The 18,631-nt window shown below is 58.9% G+C and overlaps 3 protein-coding genes across 9 annotated transcripts; 2 read left to right on the top strand and 1 right to left on the bottom strand.

Annotated features, from left to right (window-relative positions):
* Positions 1 to 94: 94 nt before the first annotated feature.
* Positions 95 to 9,708, top strand: SLC49A3 (solute carrier family 49 member 3). Of its 7 annotated transcripts, XM_059378819.1 has the most exons (11): positions 209 to 293; positions 1,121 to 1,328; positions 3,579 to 3,737; positions 3,932 to 4,145; positions 4,294 to 4,370; positions 5,819 to 5,956; positions 6,095 to 6,211; positions 6,905 to 7,057; positions 7,330 to 7,487; positions 7,731 to 7,840; positions 8,384 to 9,708. In XM_059378819.1, exons 2-11 carry the CDS (start codon positions 1,197 to 1,199, stop codon positions 8,554 to 8,556), a joined length of 1,431 nt encoding a protein of 476 aa, XP_059234802.1. In that variant the 5' UTR covers positions 209 to 293; positions 1,121 to 1,196; the 3' UTR covers positions 8,557 to 9,708. The 7 variants fall into 7 exon arrangements, 5 of the variants coding, with proteins under 5 accessions (XP_059234811.1, XP_059234793.1, XP_059234828.1 ...); XR_009400188.1 differs by lacking the exon at positions 1,121 to 1,328 and having other exon boundaries at positions 95 to 293; positions 7,330 to 7,450; positions 8,384 to 8,471; XR_009400187.1 differs by lacking the exon at positions 1,121 to 1,328 and having other exon boundaries at positions 96 to 293; positions 7,735 to 7,840; positions 8,384 to 8,471.
* On the bottom strand, positions 9,520 to 13,236 carry MYL5 (myosin light chain 5). Its single transcript, XM_059371348.1, has 9 exons — positions 13,214 to 13,236; positions 12,762 to 12,869; positions 12,416 to 12,557; positions 12,149 to 12,256; positions 11,907 to 11,982; positions 11,008 to 11,112; positions 10,495 to 10,573; positions 9,880 to 9,928; positions 9,520 to 9,621 (listed from the first exon to the last, which is right to left on the bottom strand). The coding sequence occupies exons 1-9, from the start codon at positions 13,234 to 13,236 to the stop codon at positions 9,520 to 9,522; spliced, it is 792 nt and encodes a 263-aa protein (XP_059227331.1).
* Positions 13,237 to 16,215: 2,979 nt separating this feature from the next.
* On the top strand, positions 16,216 to 18,057 carry ATP5ME (ATP synthase membrane subunit e). Its single transcript, XM_059395614.1, has 4 exons — positions 16,216 to 16,326; positions 16,776 to 16,830; positions 17,418 to 17,516; positions 17,979 to 18,057. Exons 1-4 carry the CDS (start codon positions 16,291 to 16,293, stop codon positions 18,002 to 18,004), a joined length of 216 nt encoding a protein of 71 aa, XP_059251597.1. The 5' UTR covers positions 16,216 to 16,290; the 3' UTR covers positions 18,005 to 18,057.
* Positions 18,058 to 18,631: the final 574 nt, after the last annotated feature.

Here is an 18,631-nt window from a genome sequence, read left to right as displayed (position 1 = left end):
TTTCTGGCTGGCGAATGGAGGAGGGTCCAACCTCGTCCTGCCCTAGGGGCTGGTACTGACCCCGCGCGGCCCGCCCCGCCCCGCGCCTGGCACCACCTCCCAGGGCGGTCCTCGCCCAGGCGCCGAGTTGCTCAGTCGGGCCAAAGGAGCGGCCGGCGATGGCGGGAGAGGAGGAGGACCGACCGGGCGCCGACGCGACCTCGGCCCTGGGCGCGCTGCTGGGCTACCGCGCCTACGCGCGCCGCTGGGTCTTCCTGCTGGTGCTCAGCCTGCTGAACTTCTCCAACGCCACGGTACAGGGGTCTGGGGCGGCCTGCGGGCGCGGGCGCGGGCGGAGGCGGGCCGAGCGGGGACCCGGGTCCGAGTCTTCGCGCTCCTCCCACCTGCCGTTGTCCCAGTGCGCCCAGGGTGCTCGGTCTGCAAGGACTGGGCGGCGGGACCGCTGGGAGTGCAGGACCGGGAGACCCCAGCAGGCGCGGAAGCACAGGGCCCCTTCTCCTGGCTGCACAGGGAGAAAAGGGGTTAGCGTCTGTCCTCGCGGTGGCAGAGCCTCTTTCCTGTGGCCCACAGTGTTTTGAAACACTCCCTCTCCTGCGTCGGAGGACAGGGGAGTCACTGGCATAGCCGAAAAGGGGTCTTCCAGTTACCCCACCCTCCTGGAAGACCCAACACCTGGCAGCAGGCCTCAGATCCGGCTCCTGCCCTCCCTCTCCAGACTCCCCACCCGACCCACTCCCACAAGGCAGGGCAGGGCCCAGCCGCCTTTGCTCACCTGTGCCCTGGAGGTCCTCACTGCATTTCTGGCTTGTGGGGCTTCCTTATCTGTATGCCCAGTCTCTCTATAGCTCCCCAGCTGGGGTCTCCAGTGACCGGTTACCTGTTCTAGAATGGTTCCCACTGCTGGCAGCCACTCAGCCCTGAGACCAGTTGATCAGCCACTGAGAACAGGATCTGCCAGTTATTGGGGACCCAGCTCCCCAACCTGCTTGTTCCCAACTCGCTCTGATCCCCCAGGTTGTACTGCCCAGGGCCTTGGGCCCCTCCTTCCCCAGCCTATCGCAAACAGTGGGCTCAGTGGGGGTGAGCTTTTTGCTGCCCTAGCCCCTTGCACCTTGGACAGATACCCATCTGCACTTGAATGGACAGCGGTTTGGAGCCAGCTTTCCCACACCTGACCCTCACATGGCCACCTGCTCATGGGGTCAGACTGCAGTGCTGTCCCACACCACGCTGCCTGCTCTGCCTCCTGTGTGTGCCTGAAGGAACCTGTCCACGACCACACAGCTTATCACAGCTTATGTGACATGTCAGGCACATTTGGCCATCAGGTAATCATGTAATGAACAGCTACCTTGGCAGCAGGCTCCACAGCTGGGGGAGGCTGTGAGTGGCCTAGGGACAATTGGGAAGTGCAGACTCATGAGCAGGGATGGGCAGGCAGGTGTGGACATTCTGGGCAGACGCTGCCTTGGGGGTTCTTGGGCAGCAAGTACTCCTGGGTGTTATTCCGCACCGATCAGGGCCCTTTCCCTCCTTTCCTTACTGGCCTGCGTATGGAGAGCTGGCCCTGTGCTGGGACAGGTGGTATCCGTGGCCTGGCCTGAAGTCTCCTATGACTCTGGAAACCTCTTTTTTTTTTCTGTGGCTTCTCACCAGGTCCCTGTGTAGCTGATTAGAAAGCCAGAATTGGTTTTTGGTGCAGTGGTCTAAGGACACAGAGCAGGGGTCTCCTTCAGCCCCTAAAATGGCTTTGATGAGTCTGAGAGTGCATGGGTGTGGTGAGTGGCTTCTAGAACTTCCTTGGACACTGAGACAGCATCTTGCTTACTCCCCTTTGGTCCACGAGTTACTATGGAGCAAACGGGACTCTCACCAGGAATGGTGATCCCTGCTGTGGTCACTACAGTGAGCACTGACCATCAGGCTCACCCCAGCCAAGTCTACTCGTGTATTTGGTCTGCAGCTGGGTGGCCACAGTTCCCACGTTCTGGGAGGGCAGTGTCAGAGGTAGGTGGAACAGTGCCTGGAGTGAGACCCCAAAGGGGAGGGAGGAGACTGCCCAGTAGTCTGGGCAGGAACCAGCATGTGGAGCAACTATGAGCACGCTCAAAGGGAGGTGAGGGGTTACCTGGCAGGGCTGGAGAAGGTTGAAGGGAATTCTTGTGCGCTGGGGACATACTGTTGTCCTCATGTTACCTGGCACAGTTCAGACCCGTCTCTGCTCTGCCGGCCACAGACTTGGGGAGGAACAAGGAACGGGCTTGGCTCGGCAGGGCAGGGTTAGAGAACGGATACTGAGCCCTCTCTGCTGGATCAGGCTGGGCAGGAAGCAGCGGGACCTGCATGGGGTCTCCTTCTGCACCTGGAAGAGCTGTCCTCTGCTTTGTCCCTAAAAAAGAAAAAGGAAGAAAAGGCAGCTCTTGCTCAAGTTCTTTGTCATGTGAGTCCTGCAGTCAGTATCTGCTTAGGTCAGCAAGCCTCACCACGGAGGGTGTGGTCCTGGGGCCAGCTCCTGCATTCCTGTGTCTCGCAGAGTTGCATTGATGGTGGACTTTGATTTGTGGTACCCTTGTCTTTGGTCCCTCCCTGACCTGCTTCGCATCTCTCTCCTTATAAGCCTTGGAGAGCCCCTCTTCTCACCCATCATCCTTCAGGGAGGAGACAGTGTCTCACCTCCACCAGGAAGTCTTCCCTACTGACCTAATTGAATGTATTGTTTGCTGAAGGTCTGTGGGGTTAAAAGTCCCAGTGTTTGACAGCACCTGAGGGTGGGAAATGTCACCTGTTACACTGTCAGGGAGGGTCTACCTCCCAAACACTTGGGTCTCCTGTAGGAAGGTGGGCGGGCCTTGGGCAGGGCCAACACACAATCCAGAGGTTTCCACCTGGGACTCTGAGTTTCTAGACAACCTGGAGATACCTTTTGGGTCTCTTTCCATCCTCCTTCCCCGCCATGGAAACATCCCTTCCACTATCCCTTCAATGGCTCCAAACCCACCCTGCTTCCTACCCTTAACTACCGGGATGTTCAACCACAGACACTGAGTGTCCCCCTTCCCCCAAAATGTGTTCCTCTGCCCAGCCATTTGGGCAATCTACACATCTGTGTGACTGAGGTGGCTGGGCCACTGGCTCCCCTCATCAGGATCTCCTTTTCTAGCCTCCCGGGCCCCAATGCCATCCAGCACTTGGCCTTCATGCCCACTCACCACATAGAGCTTTCCTTCCCCCTGCAGTCCTCTGCCTGTCACTGACATCCCTCTGGGCCTTCTCCTTAGACGGTCCGTCTTGGCAGGACTCCCAGTCCTTTAGGCTCTGCTTGGGTCTTCGGCCTCTGTCTACCCGCCAAGACCATGTCTGCGGGATGATCTGCTCCACATTCCAGGCACACTGTCTTTCTGACCCCTGCACCCCTGCCACCTGGTACATTCCCTCAGAGGTGACTGGGTGAAGAGCCTGACCCTTATGGGACTGCTGGACATTCTCTGCCTCAGGCTGGCTGGCCAAGCCTGGGACAGCGGGTGGCTGTAGTTTCTGTGGTTCCCGGCCCCGGAACTGACACCAGTGTGTATCCACAGCTGTGGCTCAGCTTCGCTCCCGTGGCCGACACGATTGCCCACCACTTCTTCCTCTCCACCAAGCAGATCAACTGGCTTTCACTAATCTACCTTGTGGCGTCCATCCCGTCCGGCGTGGTGGCCATCTGGGTTCTGGACTCTGTTGGGCTCCGCTGGGCAGTGAGTTGGAAACCAAGCCAGGGCTGTCTCTTAGATGGGGCGGGGTCCTTGAGTAAGGAAGGGCTCAAGAGCCATTGCTTCCTCCCCGGGGGGTCTCCAGGCAGAGTCATTTGGGTGGCAAGGCAGTGGTCAGGGTGCGGGTGGGGTGTCTGGGCTGGCCAGGCAGTGCTCTGTCCCTGTCCCTGTCCTTGCAGACCATCGTGTGTGCGTGGCTGAACTTTTTTGGGAGTGTGTTCAGAACCCTGCCCTTCCTGTTCATCGAGATCCAGGACCCATTTGCTTTCCTCATGGCTGGGCAGAGCCTCTGTGCTCTGGCACAGACCCTGGTCATCTTCTCTCCAGCCAAGCTGGCTGCCTTGTGGTTCCCGGAGCACCAGAGAGCCACAGCCAACATGATCGGCACCATGTGTGAGTGACAGGGGTGAGGCTGATGGTCTTCTGGGGGTTGTGGCACCTCTGCACTCCCAGCTCTTGGAGGGCAAAGGGCCCTGGCTGTGGGCTGGAGACCAGGCCTGGCCATTGCTGAGCAGACATGTGTCTCCATCTGTCCATCCAGCAAACCCCTTGGGCATCCTGGTGGCCAACTTGCTATCACCTGCCCTGGTGAAGAAGGAGAAGGATATCCCTTTGATGGTGAGGGAGCTCATGAGGTACATGTACACATGCGTGTGCCTTTGTGTGTGGTGCATGTGTGCATGGTGGGCTCACATGTGCATACATGTGTGGTGCATGTGTATGCATGATGGGCTAATATATACATACATGTGTGTATGTGTGTGGTGCATGTGTTTGCATGGTGAGCTCGTATATACATACACGTGTGCAAATGTGTGGTGCATGTGTTTGCATGGTGGGCTTGTATATACATACACGTGTGCAAGTGTGTGGTACGTGTGTGGTGCATGTGTGTGCACGGTGGGCTCGCATGTGCATAGGTGTGTGTGCGTGTGTGTGGTGCATGTGTATGCACGGTGGGCTCACATGTACATAGGTGTGTGTGGGTGTGTGTGGTGCATGTGTGTGCACAATGGGCTCACATGTGCATAGGTGTGTGTTCCTGTGTATGGTGCATGTGTGTACATGCTGGGCTTACATATGCATAGGTGTGTGCTCACGTGTGTGTGGTGCTTGTATGTGCACGGTGGGCTTGCATGTGCATAGGTGTGTGTGGGTATGTAGTGCATGTGTGTGCATGGTGGGCTCGCATGTGCATAGGTGTGTGTGTATGTGTGTGGTGCATGTGTGTGCATGGTGGGCTTACATATGCATAGGTGTGTGTGCACGTGTGTGTGGTGCATGTGTGTGCACAGTGGGCTTGCATGTGCATAGGTTGTGCACGTATGTGTGTGGTGCATGTGTTTGCGTGGTGGGCTTGCATGTGCATACATGTGTGTTTATGTGGTATGTGCATGTGCATGTACAAGTGTGCCCACACCTGTCTGAGAGTGTGCCCCTGCCCCTCCCTGTGACCACATTGGCAACTACACTTGGTGCCCACAGGATTTTTCCACATGCCTGAGGTGGATGTGAGGTTGAGGGTTAGGGGCTGCAGCCAGAGGCCAGTGTGTCTGCTGAGCAAGGGAAGGGTGGAGGGGAGGGTCAGTGCAGGTGGCAGGTGGTTGGCATTGAGTGATGGCAGCTCTGGGAGTGTCAAAGGGAGAGTGATTTGACCTGGTCCAGAGATTCAGGGAGCCAAATATGTGGCTGCACTGTGCAGGTAGGGAGCTACCTGGCTGGGTTGGCGTAGGCTCAGGCCAGGTTTGGGGGGTGCAGCTCAGTATGTGTTGGGGTCATTCACAAAGACAGGCAGAAAGGGTCAGTCAGCGGTTGGATGGGTGAATCTGGGGCCCAGGGAGAGGATCAGGCTAAGGGTGTCACTGTGGGAGTCATCTGTGGGGGATATTTTGAAAGCCTGGTTTCTAGAGGAAGCAGGGCAAAGCAGGCCCTGGGGCTTGCCTTTGTCTGCCTAGGGATGGCTGGCAAGGGAGGCAGTGTGCCCAGAACAGTGGGTGTGAAGCCCTGATGTGCATGTGTGAGTGCACACACACACGTGCACACACTCACGTATGCCCTCTCCGCAGCTGGGCATCTATATCATACCTGCTGGCCTCGCCTGTCTCCTGGCCACTGCCTGCCTCTGGGAGAGTGTGCCTCCCAGCCCACCCTCTGCAGGGGCCGCCCACTCCACCTCAGAGAAGTTCCTGGATGGGTTGAAGCTGGTTAGTGCTGTGGGATCCAGGGCTGGGGTGACCTGGTGGGGGGAGAAGGCTGAGGAGGGAAGAGGGTTAGGACAGGCCCTGCTGGGGTATCCCCAGCATCCTACTCGCTCCTGGGCTGAGTGGTGCCTTCCCCTCCAGCTCTTGCGGAACAGAGCCTATATCATCCTGGCCGTGTGTTTCGGAGGCGGCATCGGCATCTTCTCCAGCTTCTCGGTTCTCCTGGAGCAGGTCCTTTGTGTGAAGGGCTACTCCAACGTGAGTGCTGGCCCCACCCAGCCCCCTCTCCTGTGCAAGGATGGCGCTTGGGCGCCATTGCTAGTACCCTGAAGACTGCCCCAAACACTGGGTTTCCATGCCTGAATAGAGTAACCTCCTCTTATGGGTGGTATTGAGAGGTTGTGTGTGAAACGTTGTGTTGGGTGCCAGATGCAGTCTGATCGTGGGGTCGTGGCCTTGGGGAGGGGTGGTGGCAATGCCCAGAGATGTGCTGGGATTTTGTGTGGCTCTTTTCACTATCTTTCCCACTGCCCCACCCACGTTGGCCCCAACCCTGCGGGTCTCCAGGGAATGGTCGTCTTCTGATATTTGGAGATTGGGAGGGCCTTGCTCTGCTCATAGCATCTCTGGCCTTGCCCTCTGCTGCCTGGCATCGGCCCTGGGTGTGGGATTCAGGCCTGGTATGTTCCAAACTCATGAGCAGCACACGGGCACCCCTCAGTGCCTTTTCCTTTAGCAACTGTTGGGTTCCTGGCGTGGGGTGCCACAGGAAAGAGGCACCTGGGGAGGACGTGCCACTACTCACTCATGGCTAACCATGCAGCTGAGCTTTCCATGTCACCCTGCTGTGGGCTTCTCGGTTATGGCATACACCCTGAGGATGGGGTCCTTCTGGGGCCCTGGTATCACCGTGGCCCAATGATGGGGCATCCCTGACCTCCTGTCCTCCAGGAATTTGCAGGCCTTTGCGGGGCTCTCTTCATTGTGTTTGGAGTCCTGGGGGCACTGGTTCTCAGCCTGTATGTGGACCGGACCAAACAGTTCACTGAAGTTGTCAAGATTGGCTTCTGTCTGACCTCCATAGTCTGCGTGGCCTTTGCGCTGGTGAGAGTCCCCTTGAACCAAGACCACCCTACAGGGGTGTAAGTGGGATGCTCTGGGACAGGGCAGCTGAAAGATGGGTCAAAGCAGAAATTCAACCTTCTCAGGCTTAGGCACTGCCCACTGGGGTGGTCCCTGACCCTGGCCACTGGCCCATCCCTGCTCACTGCTCAGTTGAGAGGGGGTGCTGGTGCAGGGCCAGGCTGAGGCTGGGTGTCCATGCTGCACACTCTGACTGGTGCCCCATCTCTCCATGTGGCTCACCATCCCCCTAGGTGTCTCAGCTGCAGGGACAGACTTTGGCACTGGCCGCCATCTGCTCACTGCTGGGGCTCTGTGGCTTCTCAGTGGCGCCCATCGCCATGGAGCTGGTGATCGAGTGCTCCTTCCCTGTAGGTGAGGGTACAGCCGCAGGCCTGGTCATCGTGCTGGGGTGAGTGTCTGTCCCTCCACCGCTTCCCTGGGGACCCCAGAATCCTTGTCCTCACCCCAGCCCTGGCTACACAGTGGGTAACCAGCCTGCTAGGGCGAAGGCCACTGTTCTGAGCTGTGCAGTCCTGGGCTAGCTGCCGTGCCCCATGCTGAGCAGAACAGGACACTGGCCTCAGAAAGCCCAGTGGCACTGTGAGTACTGAGCAGTGCCCAGGGCAGGGCTGAAGGCCTTGTGTCTGTCCAGGCAGGCCGAGGGTTTGCTCATCATGGTCCTGCTGACTGCCCTGACCGTGCGTCGTGCGGAGCCGTCTGTCTCCACCTGCCAGGATGGCCAGGGCCCATTGGACTGGACAGGTGAGTGCCCCCACCTGCATAGAGACCCCAGAGCACAAGTGAGGAGGTCAGTGCCTGGGCCTTCCTCACCTCCCTCCCAGCGCTGGAACCTCCCCTCCATGGGCCCCTTTCTCTTGGCACCTTTCACTCTCCTTTGCATGCACTGGGCACCCACAGGGAAAGGGTCCGGGGGGTCGGAGGGCAATGAGGGTGACCTTTCCCCTCCAAGGCTCACTGTGCTGGGAGTAGGCCTGAGGCCCTGGTGAAAGCCCAATGTCTGAAACATGTGAGTCATTTTGAAATGAGACCAGGGGAAGAAAGATGGGGGTGAGGTGGCCACATCTGGAGACCCCATACTGCGGATCTTGGAGCTCACCACCCCTGGGTGTGTGAATGCCCTCAGGGCCTGTTGGGAGCTGGGACAGATGTTTCCAGGTCCCTCTCTGCTCATGGCTAGTGGGGTCAGCTGGAGCTCTACCAGATCTGTGGGTGCTCTGGGTTAGGGGTGGGGAGCTCTGGCTGCTTGAGCGAGCCTCAGAACAGAGCTGGGCTGTGTCTCCCCAGTGTCCATGCTGCTGATGGCTGGCCTGTGCGCCCTCTTCAGCTGTTTCCTGGTGGTGTTCTTCCACACTCGGTACCGGCGCCTACAGGCTGAGGCCCACATGAGCCACTCCATCCAGGAGGACACGTCCCCAGAGGCTGCGGATCACGAGCCCCGCCCGGCAGCTACACCCTGAGGCTCCACGTGGGCACGCCCCCACCACCTCCAGCATGGACTGTAGGAAGCTCAGGCAGGGGCCACTCATTCCCAGCGCCATTCTTCTGGCCCTACCTGCTTGTTTGGGAGATCCCTGAGCTGCTGGAGGCCTCAGGACCTGCAGAGAGGTCACAGGGGTCCCTGCAGAGTTCTGGAAGCCAAAAGAGCCATCAGTGCATCAAGAAGTGGTCCTGGGGACATGAAGGGGTGGCCAGGAAGGGTGGGCTCTGGTCCCAGGGTGACAGCATCCAGCAGGTGCCAGAGGGATTTGGAGTCCTTGGCACACCCAGAGCACAGCAGGATGGCCTAGGGGAGACCTTGTGGCTAGAGCAAGAACTGCTGGTGCAGCCACCGGGCCCGCAGGTGCCCCAGCGGCCAGGCCAGACCCAGGGTGGCTGGTGCAGGAGCAGTGTATGCGGGATGGACCTGACTTGAGAAACAAGGGCTGAGGGGAAGCCTCATGGATTGAGAGTCCTGAGGGCCCCTGGCATGACTGAGGCTGGAGTGGACAGTTATGAGAAACGGCTTCCTTGAGGAATCCCAACCCATACCTTTTCTCGACCCCTGCTGACTGCAGAGTGACTGACTCCCGGAGTGAGTGCAAGGACAGCAGGTGGGGTCAGGCTGCTCTGGGAGGGGAAAGCAGAGGGAGGGCCCTACAGGCAGATCCTCCCACTCCTGGCAGATGCTCCCAGACCTACGAGACCCTTCCTCTCCAGCCTCTCCCAGTTCCAAGCACACACTTCTACCCCCATGGGCCCTCCCCCAAACTCTCTCCAACAAGGCAGACACTTCTCCCAGTCCTAGGCAGAAGTCCCGCACCTGCAGATCCTCCCACCTCCAGGTGGACACCTTCTCTCCCCCTCAGACACTGGCGGACAGGTTTATGGGTTCATGTTTATTGAACTGGCTGCAGCCCAGGTGGGGATGGGGGAGGTGCCCCTCACTCCTCCTTCTCCTCCCCGTGGGTGAGCACGTAGCTCAATGCCTTATAGTCCAGATTGCCTGCAGCATCGATGGTAGCAAACTGGAACATCTGGTCCACCTGCAAGCCGGTCCGGTTGGGGGAGTCAGGCCCAGGGAGGATGGGAAGGAACAAAATGGTCTGGTGAATTACAGACACTGAACTCCAGCCAGGTCCAGGGTTGTTTTTGCTTGTGGGGTTGGGGGAAAGGGAAGTTAGGGGGGCACACAGCAGCCTTGGGGGGGCCCAGAGTGATTCCTCCTAGCTAAACCCCCTATTCTTGAGCTTCCCAGAGGCACATGGGGTAAGGAAGTGGGGTGAGGGCAGAGTAGGCCAAACCTCTTCGGCGGTCATCTTGTCTGCCTGGGACATCAACAGCCGCTTAATGCTGAGGAAAAGGAGGGAGGAGCCCAATTAGGCTGCACTGAAGAAAGGGATTGGCACTGGAAGAACTGGAGGGGTGGCCCCAGGAGCGCCCCATGACTTGGGTCAATTCATACTGTTGGCTTTTCCACCATGGGATACCCCAAGGCGGGGGTCTGGTCACCCTACAATCCCACCCACTCACAGCGCAGGGGCCTCTCGGAAGCCTGACTAAAGGTCTGAGTCCTGGGCACCAGGGAGTGGTTGCCAGGGAGTCTTTCCTGACTCGCATGCTCTGGGGTCACCACCCCTGGGGAGTGCTCCATCTGCAGGGAGGAGACTGAGGGGTTAGGGGCAAGTGCCTGGTATACCACATAGGCCCACTCCCCCAAAAGGGCTTAAAGACCCAGTGATGGTCCAAGTGGCGATGACCTCCCTGGCCACTGGCTGGGCAAGACTGGTTTTGCCCTCATTTAGGGACTCAGGATCTTGGGGATAGGCAGCCCAAGGCCTGGAGACTGGGGTGAGGTGAGGGGAGGTGGGCTTGGCATCCCTCAGGGGTGTTGCCTAGGTGCCCGTAGCCACACTCACTAGTCCTTGTTGATGCTGCCTTTGCCATCAGGATCCAGCATCTTGAAGGCGTTTAAGATGGTCTCCTCAGTATCCGTACCTGCCCACAAAAGGCCTTCAACTGTTTAGGGCTTCAGTCCTGCTCTGGGCCATCCCAGGCCTTGGCCTGTATGTCCCTCCAGCACTTGAGCACTGCGGAGACCCTGCAGCTCCTGCTCTGAGGGGCCTGGGCGTCCCCAGAATCCCGCCTAGGCCCAAAGGTGGAGTGAATGCTCAGTGAGTGAAAGACAGGTTATCACCACTAGGCAGACGGGAGGAAGGATGAACTCACATGCCCGCTGGTCACGTGTGACCCACGAATGTGGGTACCAGAATGTCAAGTCTTAGGGCTTTTCAACAAATCTGAAAATCAGCATTTTTATATGAAATATCTGAATTTCTGAGTGTTAGGAGCTAACAAAACACACAGTGCCTTGGCAGACTGGCCTGAGGGCTGCCCCTGGCTAGGGAGGAGCCTGGACCCATGGCTCTCACCTGTCAGCTTTGCCCCAAACATATTCAGGAACATGGTGAAGTTGATGGGCCCCGAGGCCTCCTTGAGCATGGCATCCAGCTCGTCATCCTTGATGTTGGTTTTGCCTATCACCAACACAAGACCAGGCAGGAATGTCACACCCCCCGGTTGTCCTGCTGTTGATGCATCCGCTGTCCCCATTGGTCTCCCACCTCTATCACTCAAACTGGGAAGGCCAGAAGGAGGGAGGTGAGCCAGTGGGGGGTGTGTGTGTCACATGGCCCAGGTGTGCGGGCCCAGGTCTGCATGTTAGCAGAACCCAAACCCTGAGCCCTGGGAAGATGGGCAGCTGGGGAGGAGGAAGAGGTCATGCATGTAGCCCAGGAAGACCTGTGATCTGCTTACTCGAGTGTAAGGGGGCCCAGAGGAAAGAAACCTACCCATTCTCCCCTGGGATTGCCTCAGGCTGAGAACATGCCCCCAGATGGGAAGTTGAAGAAGAAAGAGCCAGCCTTTGGCTCTTCAGAGGACCATGAGCCGCCCTCCGCGTCTTCTCCCAAGTCTGTTTCTGGGCTTCCTTGCCAGGCTTGGGGGAAGGAGGACAAGCCTCCCTATGTAGTAGTGTCCCTCTGGGGTCTTAGTGCTTCCCTGGAGCTTTGGTCCCAGCCTCCCATCCAGGGTGCCCGTGCTTCAGCTGTGCCACCCACCCCACACTGGGATGACCTGATCGAGCCAGAGGGATCTCTCCCCTAGGGGAGGGATCTCTCTCCCTAGGGGAGGCCCAGACCGCCACCTCGCAGCCCATGGGAAATGGTGTGTGTCAGGTCAGGCTGTAAGGCCCAGGTGCAGAGCAAGTCTTTCCAGGACTGAAGGACACCCCGAGGCGGGCTGTGGTGGAGTTCTGTCCTACGGCACCTACCCAGTGAGGCGTAGGTGTCCTTTAGGTCCTCCTTGTCGATAAAGCCATCTCGGTTCTGATCCATTAGTGTGAATGCCTGAAACCCAGGCCAGTTGCACCATGTTAGGATAGGCTTCTGCTCTCACTGGCTCCAGCGTGAGGCTCATGCAGGGTCTTTCGGTCAACTGCATTACGATTCACAGGGGACCCCTTGGGCAGGAGTTACTGGGTGGAGTGGTCCTGGGACAAAAGCAAAGCCTCACCTCCTTGAACTCCTGGATCTGGGTCTGCTCGAAGTTGGAGAAGACGTTGGATGATGCCCTCTGGGCCCGTAGGCCCCCCCCTTCCTTCTTCTTAGTCTTCCTGCTGGCCTAATGTGAGAACACCAAGGCTGAGGGGCCTGCAGGCTGGTGTTTTGGAAGACAACACAGAGGATGGGTGGACCATGGCACTAGGGGCTCCAGGGGGACCCCAAGCCTGGGCCAGGGCAGCCCTGGCCAGGTCCTGACAGCACGGCACCCAGGGCTTGCCTTGAGCTTGGCCAGAAGCCAGCTGGGCCTGGACGTCCAAGGAGCAAATGGACCAGGCAGGCGGCCAGCAAGTGGGCGGGCCTGGTCTAGGGACCCTTCCACTGTGAAGACCAGGACCCTCATCTTCCAACCGTAGATGTCCCTGAGGCAGCCATGGGGCACAGATCTTCCCCACTGAACACCCTCACACAGAAACAAACTCAACTCGTGTGCGCACACACACACTCCCACAAATCACACTCATGTAGGCAACACACATGTACACACAGTTGCAAAGGCGCACCCTGTACAGATGCAGGCATGCTCACACCCACTCCTGCCGCAGTGACCTGCTGTCCACACTCACCATGCCTGGATGTGCCTGAGGTGATGGTCTGTGCCCTCCCTGCCCGGGTCGCCCGTCTTAAGCTCTTGCCCAGTCCCCCAGGACAGCTCGGACTCTGGCTTCCGCTCCCTACAAGGACAGGCCAGGGCCACCCTGGGGACTGGACAAGTGCAGAGTGAGCTCTGGCACCTGGCGGGTGACTCAGATGCCCCCATCTTGCCCGGCTCAGCAGGGGCCCCAGCTTCCCAGGCACCTCACCGAGAACCTTGTTCTCCTGTTTTCTGTGCCTCTCCAGGGCCACCTGCATGTGGACCCAGGAGACAAAGGAAGGGGGACCTTTCCTAGATTTGCCCAAAGTCACTGTGAGTGGCCTTGGAGGCTGGTGATCAGGCATTCTCTAAGCATGCTGTGTGTGCCCTCACCTCCCTGCTTCACTGGGGCCCCAACTCTCCCCTTGGCAGGTGGCCCCTTACCTGGCACAGAGTGGAGATAACATGTCTGGGATGGAGGACCATCCAGATGGGATGGGCCCTGGGCCAGCATTCAGACAGGTTTCCCCACTACATTATGGCCCAGCAGGCAGAGTCTGGGGAGGGGAGCTGGCCTAGGTGCCTGTGTGTGGTGGGGCAGATAGATATTAGTGGTCAGCACAGGGTCAGGGGTTGGGTGCCCTAGTCCTGGGCTGTGGGGAGTACAGGCTAGAGGCACGAAAGGGTGAGAGTTAGGAGAAGGCCTGGGAACAGAATGAAGTGGGCAGTCAGGACTGTAATTTCACACCCAGAGAACAAGCCCTCAGAGCCCCTTGTACCTGCACCTTGGGGGAGGCATCAGCAGCAGGGATCCCCTAGGGCACACCTGGGAACCACATCACATGTGAGTGCCACCATGGCAGGGGTCCTGCCCCCGGGGGCATACTCCTGTAGTCATATGACACCTCTGTGATCCCAGGGGCAGCCCACCATTTGCCTGCATGGAGTATGGGACAACAGACACCCTGTCGACCTTAGAGAGGCATGACCCACCAGGGGGGAACTGGGAGCTCCTGGAATTCTGCCTGAAAGATTTCCAGAGGCAGAACACATGACTAACGTGGGAAACCTGGGCTGGTTTTGATGGTGGGAGGCTTGGAGAGACCCTAGGAGGGCTGGAGGATTGGGACCACCACACTGAGAAGGGACGGCATACAGGATCTGTGCTCAGAAGGCCCCTGATGTGGGAAAGGCCAGAAGACACGGGCAGAGAGCCCCTGGGGAGGTTTCCTGGGCTGGCAGCACTAAAGATAGCCATGGAGCCTGGCTCCAGAGAGAATATCAGGATTCAGAGTGGACAGCTGGCCCTGACAGGTGCAGAGGTGTCAGCCAGTGGTTCCTGTGGTCCGAGCCAGATGGGAGCCCCCTTAGCCCTCAGGAAGGGCCCAGGGCCAAAGTGAGTCTCCCCCAGCTTCAGGGGTCTTCCCTGAATGTGTATATGGGCATGTGTACCTGTGTGTCCCCCCCTACCAATCCTACCCTGCCCCACTGGAAGCTACTGTTAGGTGGTCCCCTATCAACACGTGGCCTCACCTTCAGCCCAAGAGACACTTATTTTTGATTCTGGAAGCAGGAGTTGCTGAGGAGTCTTGTTTATTTTAATATCCAGGGAAGGAAGAACATATTTATCAGCTGAGGTCATCTGCCTAGATGCTCAAGGGCAAGAGTGGGGGTGGGGTGGGAGTGGGGGATGTGCACTCAGCATCGCTACACCCATGTTGGTTGAAGAGGTTTATTTTGTGCCTTTTGGGGTCAATGTGTGCTTACAGCGCCCTCAGGGAGCAATGAGGGGCTTGGGAAGGACTTCCCTCAACCCCAGGCCTGGCAGAGGCAGCCATGGATGATATCAGGCAGGGGTCCTCAGAGAGCTCAGACAAGAGCCTGGTGGCCCTACAAGATGGGCCTCCCTGTTCCCACCCTCAGCCCAGGTAACAACGCAGGCGGTGTTCCAGCTTCTCAGCGGGAGGCCTAGAGCCAGGACTCCAGAGTGAGCTGCAGAGCAAAGGGCCCAGGACCCTGGAGGTGGCTGGAAGGGCCTCCCCTCCAGGCATATATACTGAACTGCTTCGTGCCATGCAGTTTTTTGGCTCTGCATTAAATTCCCTTTAGATTTATAGTTAAGTTCTCTCTGGAGACAAGAGGGTTTGGAAGACTGAAGAATAGTGGGCTCCCCTCTGGCATACCAGGGGCCCTAGTGAGCCCTAAGCTCTGGTTCTCAGGGAGCTTCCTTCTGGAGCAGCACAGGGCCCAGGGGATGAGTGGTTCTCTTGCCAGACCCTTGCCCCCTTCCCCCCAACACAAACCTGGTTGCTTTGGGAACCATGTGTCAGCACAGCCAGCACAGCTAGGAAGCTGTCTGACCACCACTGCTCCATCTTTGGGTAGCCCCACTGCACACCTGTGGCTGACCTGGTCATGTCTTTGTCAGGGCTAACTTCAGAAGTGGGGGAGACCAGCAGCAACTCAGAGTGGGACACAGTGACTCACAGGTGTGGCTTCCTCCCCCGCCCACCGTGAGCAGCAGAAGTGAGAGAAGGAGGGCCCATCTGGAGGTTCAGTGGTCCCTGAAACCCTGGTTGAGGTGGACCTTGGAACTGGGGACAGCAAGGTCCCCAGGGCTGGAACCAGGGAGCAGGCTCTACAAGGGTGCCCTTCCCAGGAAGACCCCAGCCCCCTGTGCTGGAGAGAATCCTGCAGTGAGGAAGCTCTACTCCACTGGGGGGACTGGAAGCCGTAAGGGGGGTGGCGGCAGCCGTAAGGGACACCGAAGACAGTGCCGTCCCAGGAATGGGTCCTGAGGCCACCATGATTAGCCTGGCCTGAGTCCAGAGGGGTTGGCTACAACAGCCTCCCCCACCCCAACCAGGTAAGAGGCCTGGGGCAAGGGGGCCTGCACTCAGGTCACATCAGTCCGCAGACCCTGGATTCCCAGCCCAAAACCTCTGACTGGACCATGGGCTCTTCCTGGGCAGTCCTTGTGGCTGACCTGGGTTGGTCATGGGCCTGGATGTAGCTGAAGGCTGCACTCCAGCTGCGGGGCGGGAATGGGGGCTCCTTCCCCGACTCGCCGGTCCTGACTGGAGAGCCCACACACTACAGGAGAATAGAGAACAATCTATTTTACACTTTGTGTGCCTGACTGATATTTTTCAAATATATGGACTTATAATGGGCGCGCTCCATTGATGTCATCCTGGCCTGACCACATCAGGGGCTGCAGGGAACAGGAGGGTAGGCCGAGGTTCCACATCCCTGACAAAAGCCGCCCCTGCTGCCCAACCTACACCTGCGGCTCCCGCAGTCGCGCATGCGCAGCTGGTCGCGAGCCGCGCGCCTCGCGTGATCCCCTCCCCTAGCGGGCAGGCGCATTCCACCTCCGTCCACCGGGGGGCGCAGTCCATGTCCTGTTCACCCCCGACGGCGCATGCGTTTTTCCTTGTACGCTTTTACGCGTCCGCAGCTTGCCCGGCCCTGCAGCGTCCTCCGCGGATTGTGCTTCCGGCGTGAAGGTTACGGGCAAGATGGTGCCGCCTGTGCAAGTCTCCCCGCTCATCAAGGTGAATCAGGGTTTGCGGCCGTCGCCGGGTGCTCGGCTCCACGTGCGCGACCCCAAGGAACCCGGGACCCGCGCTCCCGCGGGTGCGACCCCGCCACTCCCACTCCCCGCACCCCGGGTCCTCGAGAGCTGGGAACCCCACCCCCGGGACCCGCGCTCCCGGGACTCTCTCCCTGCGCCCCGATCTCTTGGGCTTGGAACTAGCATCACCACCACCCCCCGCCCGGTCCCCACGCTCCCGGGCCCCCGCCCTGCGCCCTCGACCTCGCGGGCTGGGAACCCCCTCCCCGGGACCCGCGCCCTGCATCCCCCGTCCCCGCGCTCCTGGGACTTCCGTCCTGCGCCCAGACCCCGCGGGCTGGGAACCCCACCCCTTGGGACCCGCGCCCCCGGGACCGGCGCCCTGCGCCCCGCGCCCCGGCCCCGCCTTTGACCAACTTCTCTCCGCAGCTGGGCCGCTACTCCGCCCTGTTCCTCGGCATGGCGTACGGGGCCAAGCGCTACAGTGAGTGACCGCGGCTGGCCGTGCCGCTGTCTTGGCGGACGGCAGGGGAAACCCTGGGGCTTCTCACAGCCGGGGGGTGGGGGGGTTGGGGGGACTCTCCAGAGCCGTCTCGTAAACCCCAGCGAAGGGCAAGGGGGGACAGGGTTGGGAGGCGCCAGCCCCAGGAACCCGAGCGAGTTTGACCACGGAGCACTGCCGCGGCAGGTGTGTAAGTCGCTTTGCGATTAGCGCAGGTGGTTAGGACCCAAAGTGCATTCTTATGTTGGGCACCCGGGGGAGCTGGAAAGCAGCTAGTTCTTGTTGAAAACTGGGGTGCCAGGTGAGTGCTGGAGGAGTGTCGTGGTCAGATGCGAGTAGCCTCGGGTGGCCCAGATTGCTGAGCAGAGACCGTCTGGTCAGGTGGTGCGGCCCCTGCATTTGCCCTCCCGGTTGTGCACTCTGCTGAGCTCTAGTCAGGCCTTGATCCACTCCGAGAGAGAGGAGTGGGAAGCACACGGGTCAGGCATTCACGGGGCACTAAATTCCTTTTACGTGTTTCTGTGAAGACACTCAAAGTACCTCCCCATATTCACGCTTTCCTTACACAGGTTACCTGAAACCTCGGGCAGAAGAGGAGAGGAGGATAGCCGCTGAGGAGAAGAAGAAGGAGGATGAACGGAAACGGATTGAGAGAGAACTGGCAGAAGGTACTGGACTGAGTGTATCGGAAAGTTTGGTCCTTTGCCCGGGTTTAGAAACGTACAGGTGCTGCTTCAGGCGAGCCCCGCAGTAGGGGTAGGAGCTGCCTCCTTTCTCCCAGCACTGGCCAGTGGGTCCTCTGGGGGAGGGAGAGATGCAGCAGGTCCGTGGATGTGGGGGGACACGGTGACACCTTGCCTTGGGCAAGGCCCAGGTCTCTGGGCGTTGGAGGGGAGTTGTTTGGGAATGTGCCACCCTCAGAGGCCCATAGAACCAGAACCAGGCATCGTCCCCCACCGACTGCCATGGCAGGCTGCAGTCAGAGCACGCAGGGACAAGAGTTGAGGCAACACACAGCTGGGCTTCCACTGTAGCCAGATCCTGGGTTGTTGAGCACCGAACGTGCGAAGTGGTCCTTTTGGATCGCCTGAGTATGTAATAACACGAATATTTTCCTTTGAACCTTTCAGCCCAAGATGACAGCATACTAAAGTGAGCCAGCCTTTCTCTGGAACGGTGTGGATGAATAAAGCTTTCTTTGTTGTCTGATGCTCTCCTGTACTGTCGTCAGTTGTCTGATTTCTAGATTCAAGCTCCGCAGTTGTGCTCTGTTCTCCATTTATGTTGGGGGTGGAGTGGGCTGGGAAGTGGGTTTCAGAAGAATGGACCTTCTCAGACGCAAGGTCCAGTGCACAAATGGGCAGGGAACACAGAAATTCCCACCACCTGTGCTCTGAGGTGTCTGACTGGGGAACCCCCAAAGGGAGCAGTTTATCCCAGACACAGACAGCTTGGGTGTTGTGGCTGCTGCTTGGTCTTCAGTGAGCTCTGGCCCAGACCCTTTGATGGACAGTACAAACGCGGGGTGGTAGGTGGCCTGATGCCCTTACTGATGGGACCTGGATCTCTCTCCCCTTGTTGGGAACCCTCCCCTTGAACCTAAGGAAGCTCTGTGACCTTTTGAGGTCCAGGCTGGGGTGCTGCATAAAGCTCTGCAGTGGGCTTGGGCTCTTGCTGAACTGATGGCCACATTCTGCCCCTCTGACTCCTCATGTTGTAATGGGCCCACTTCCTAGCCATAGGCCTGGCACAAATTTCATTGGTAAAATGATTTCTTTTGCAA

This window comes from Mustela nigripes, chromosome 1 (genome assembly GCF_022355385.1).
Source record: "Mustela nigripes isolate SB6536 chromosome 1, MUSNIG.SB6536, whole genome shotgun sequence".
Lineage (NCBI taxonomy): Eukaryota > Metazoa > Chordata > Mammalia > Carnivora > Mustelidae > Mustela > Mustela nigripes.
The sequence above is the reverse complement of the archived record's forward strand: the minus strand, read 5'-3'. Positions and strand labels throughout refer to the sequence as shown.

What these genes read in the sequence shown, in the direction of transcription:
- MYL5 (XM_059371348.1), bottom strand. Translation starts at nt 13,236, where the DNA reads ATGTTATCTCCACTCTGTGCCAG. An exon ending in TTATCTCCACTCTGTGCCAG is followed by an intron (nt 12,870 to 13,213) that starts GTAAGGGGCCAC and finishes CTGTCCTTGTAG; the next exon opens with GGAGCGGAAGCCAGAGTCCG. An exon ending in ACAAGATGACCGCCGAAGAG is followed by an intron (nt 9,622 to 9,879) that starts GTTTGGCCTACT and finishes ACCGGCTTGCAG; the next exon opens with GTGGACCAGATGTTCCAGTT.
- ATP5ME (XM_059395614.1), top strand. Translation starts at nt 16,291, where the DNA reads ATGGTGCCGCCTGTGCAAGTCTCCCCGCTCATCAAG. An exon ending in AAGTCTCCCCGCTCATCAAG is followed by an intron (nt 16,327 to 16,775) that starts GTGAATCAGGGT and finishes TTCTCTCCGCAG; the next exon opens with CTGGGCCGCTACTCCGCCCT. An exon ending in TGAGAGAGAACTGGCAGAAG is followed by an intron (nt 17,517 to 17,978) that starts GTACTGGACTGA and finishes TGAACCTTTCAG; the next exon opens with CCCAAGATGACAGCATACTA.
- SLC49A3 (XM_059378810.1), top strand. Translation starts at nt 159, where the DNA reads ATGGCGGGAGAGGAGGAGGACCGACCGGGCGCCGACGCGACCTCGGCC. An exon ending in CAACATGATCGGCACCATGT is followed by an intron (nt 4,146 to 4,293) that starts GTGAGTGACAGG and finishes CTGTCCATCCAG; the next exon opens with CAAACCCCTTGGGCATCCTG. An exon ending in AGAAGGATATCCCTTTGATG is followed by an intron (nt 4,371 to 5,818) that starts GTGAGGGAGCTC and finishes CCCTCTCCGCAG; the next exon opens with CTGGGCATCTATATCATACC.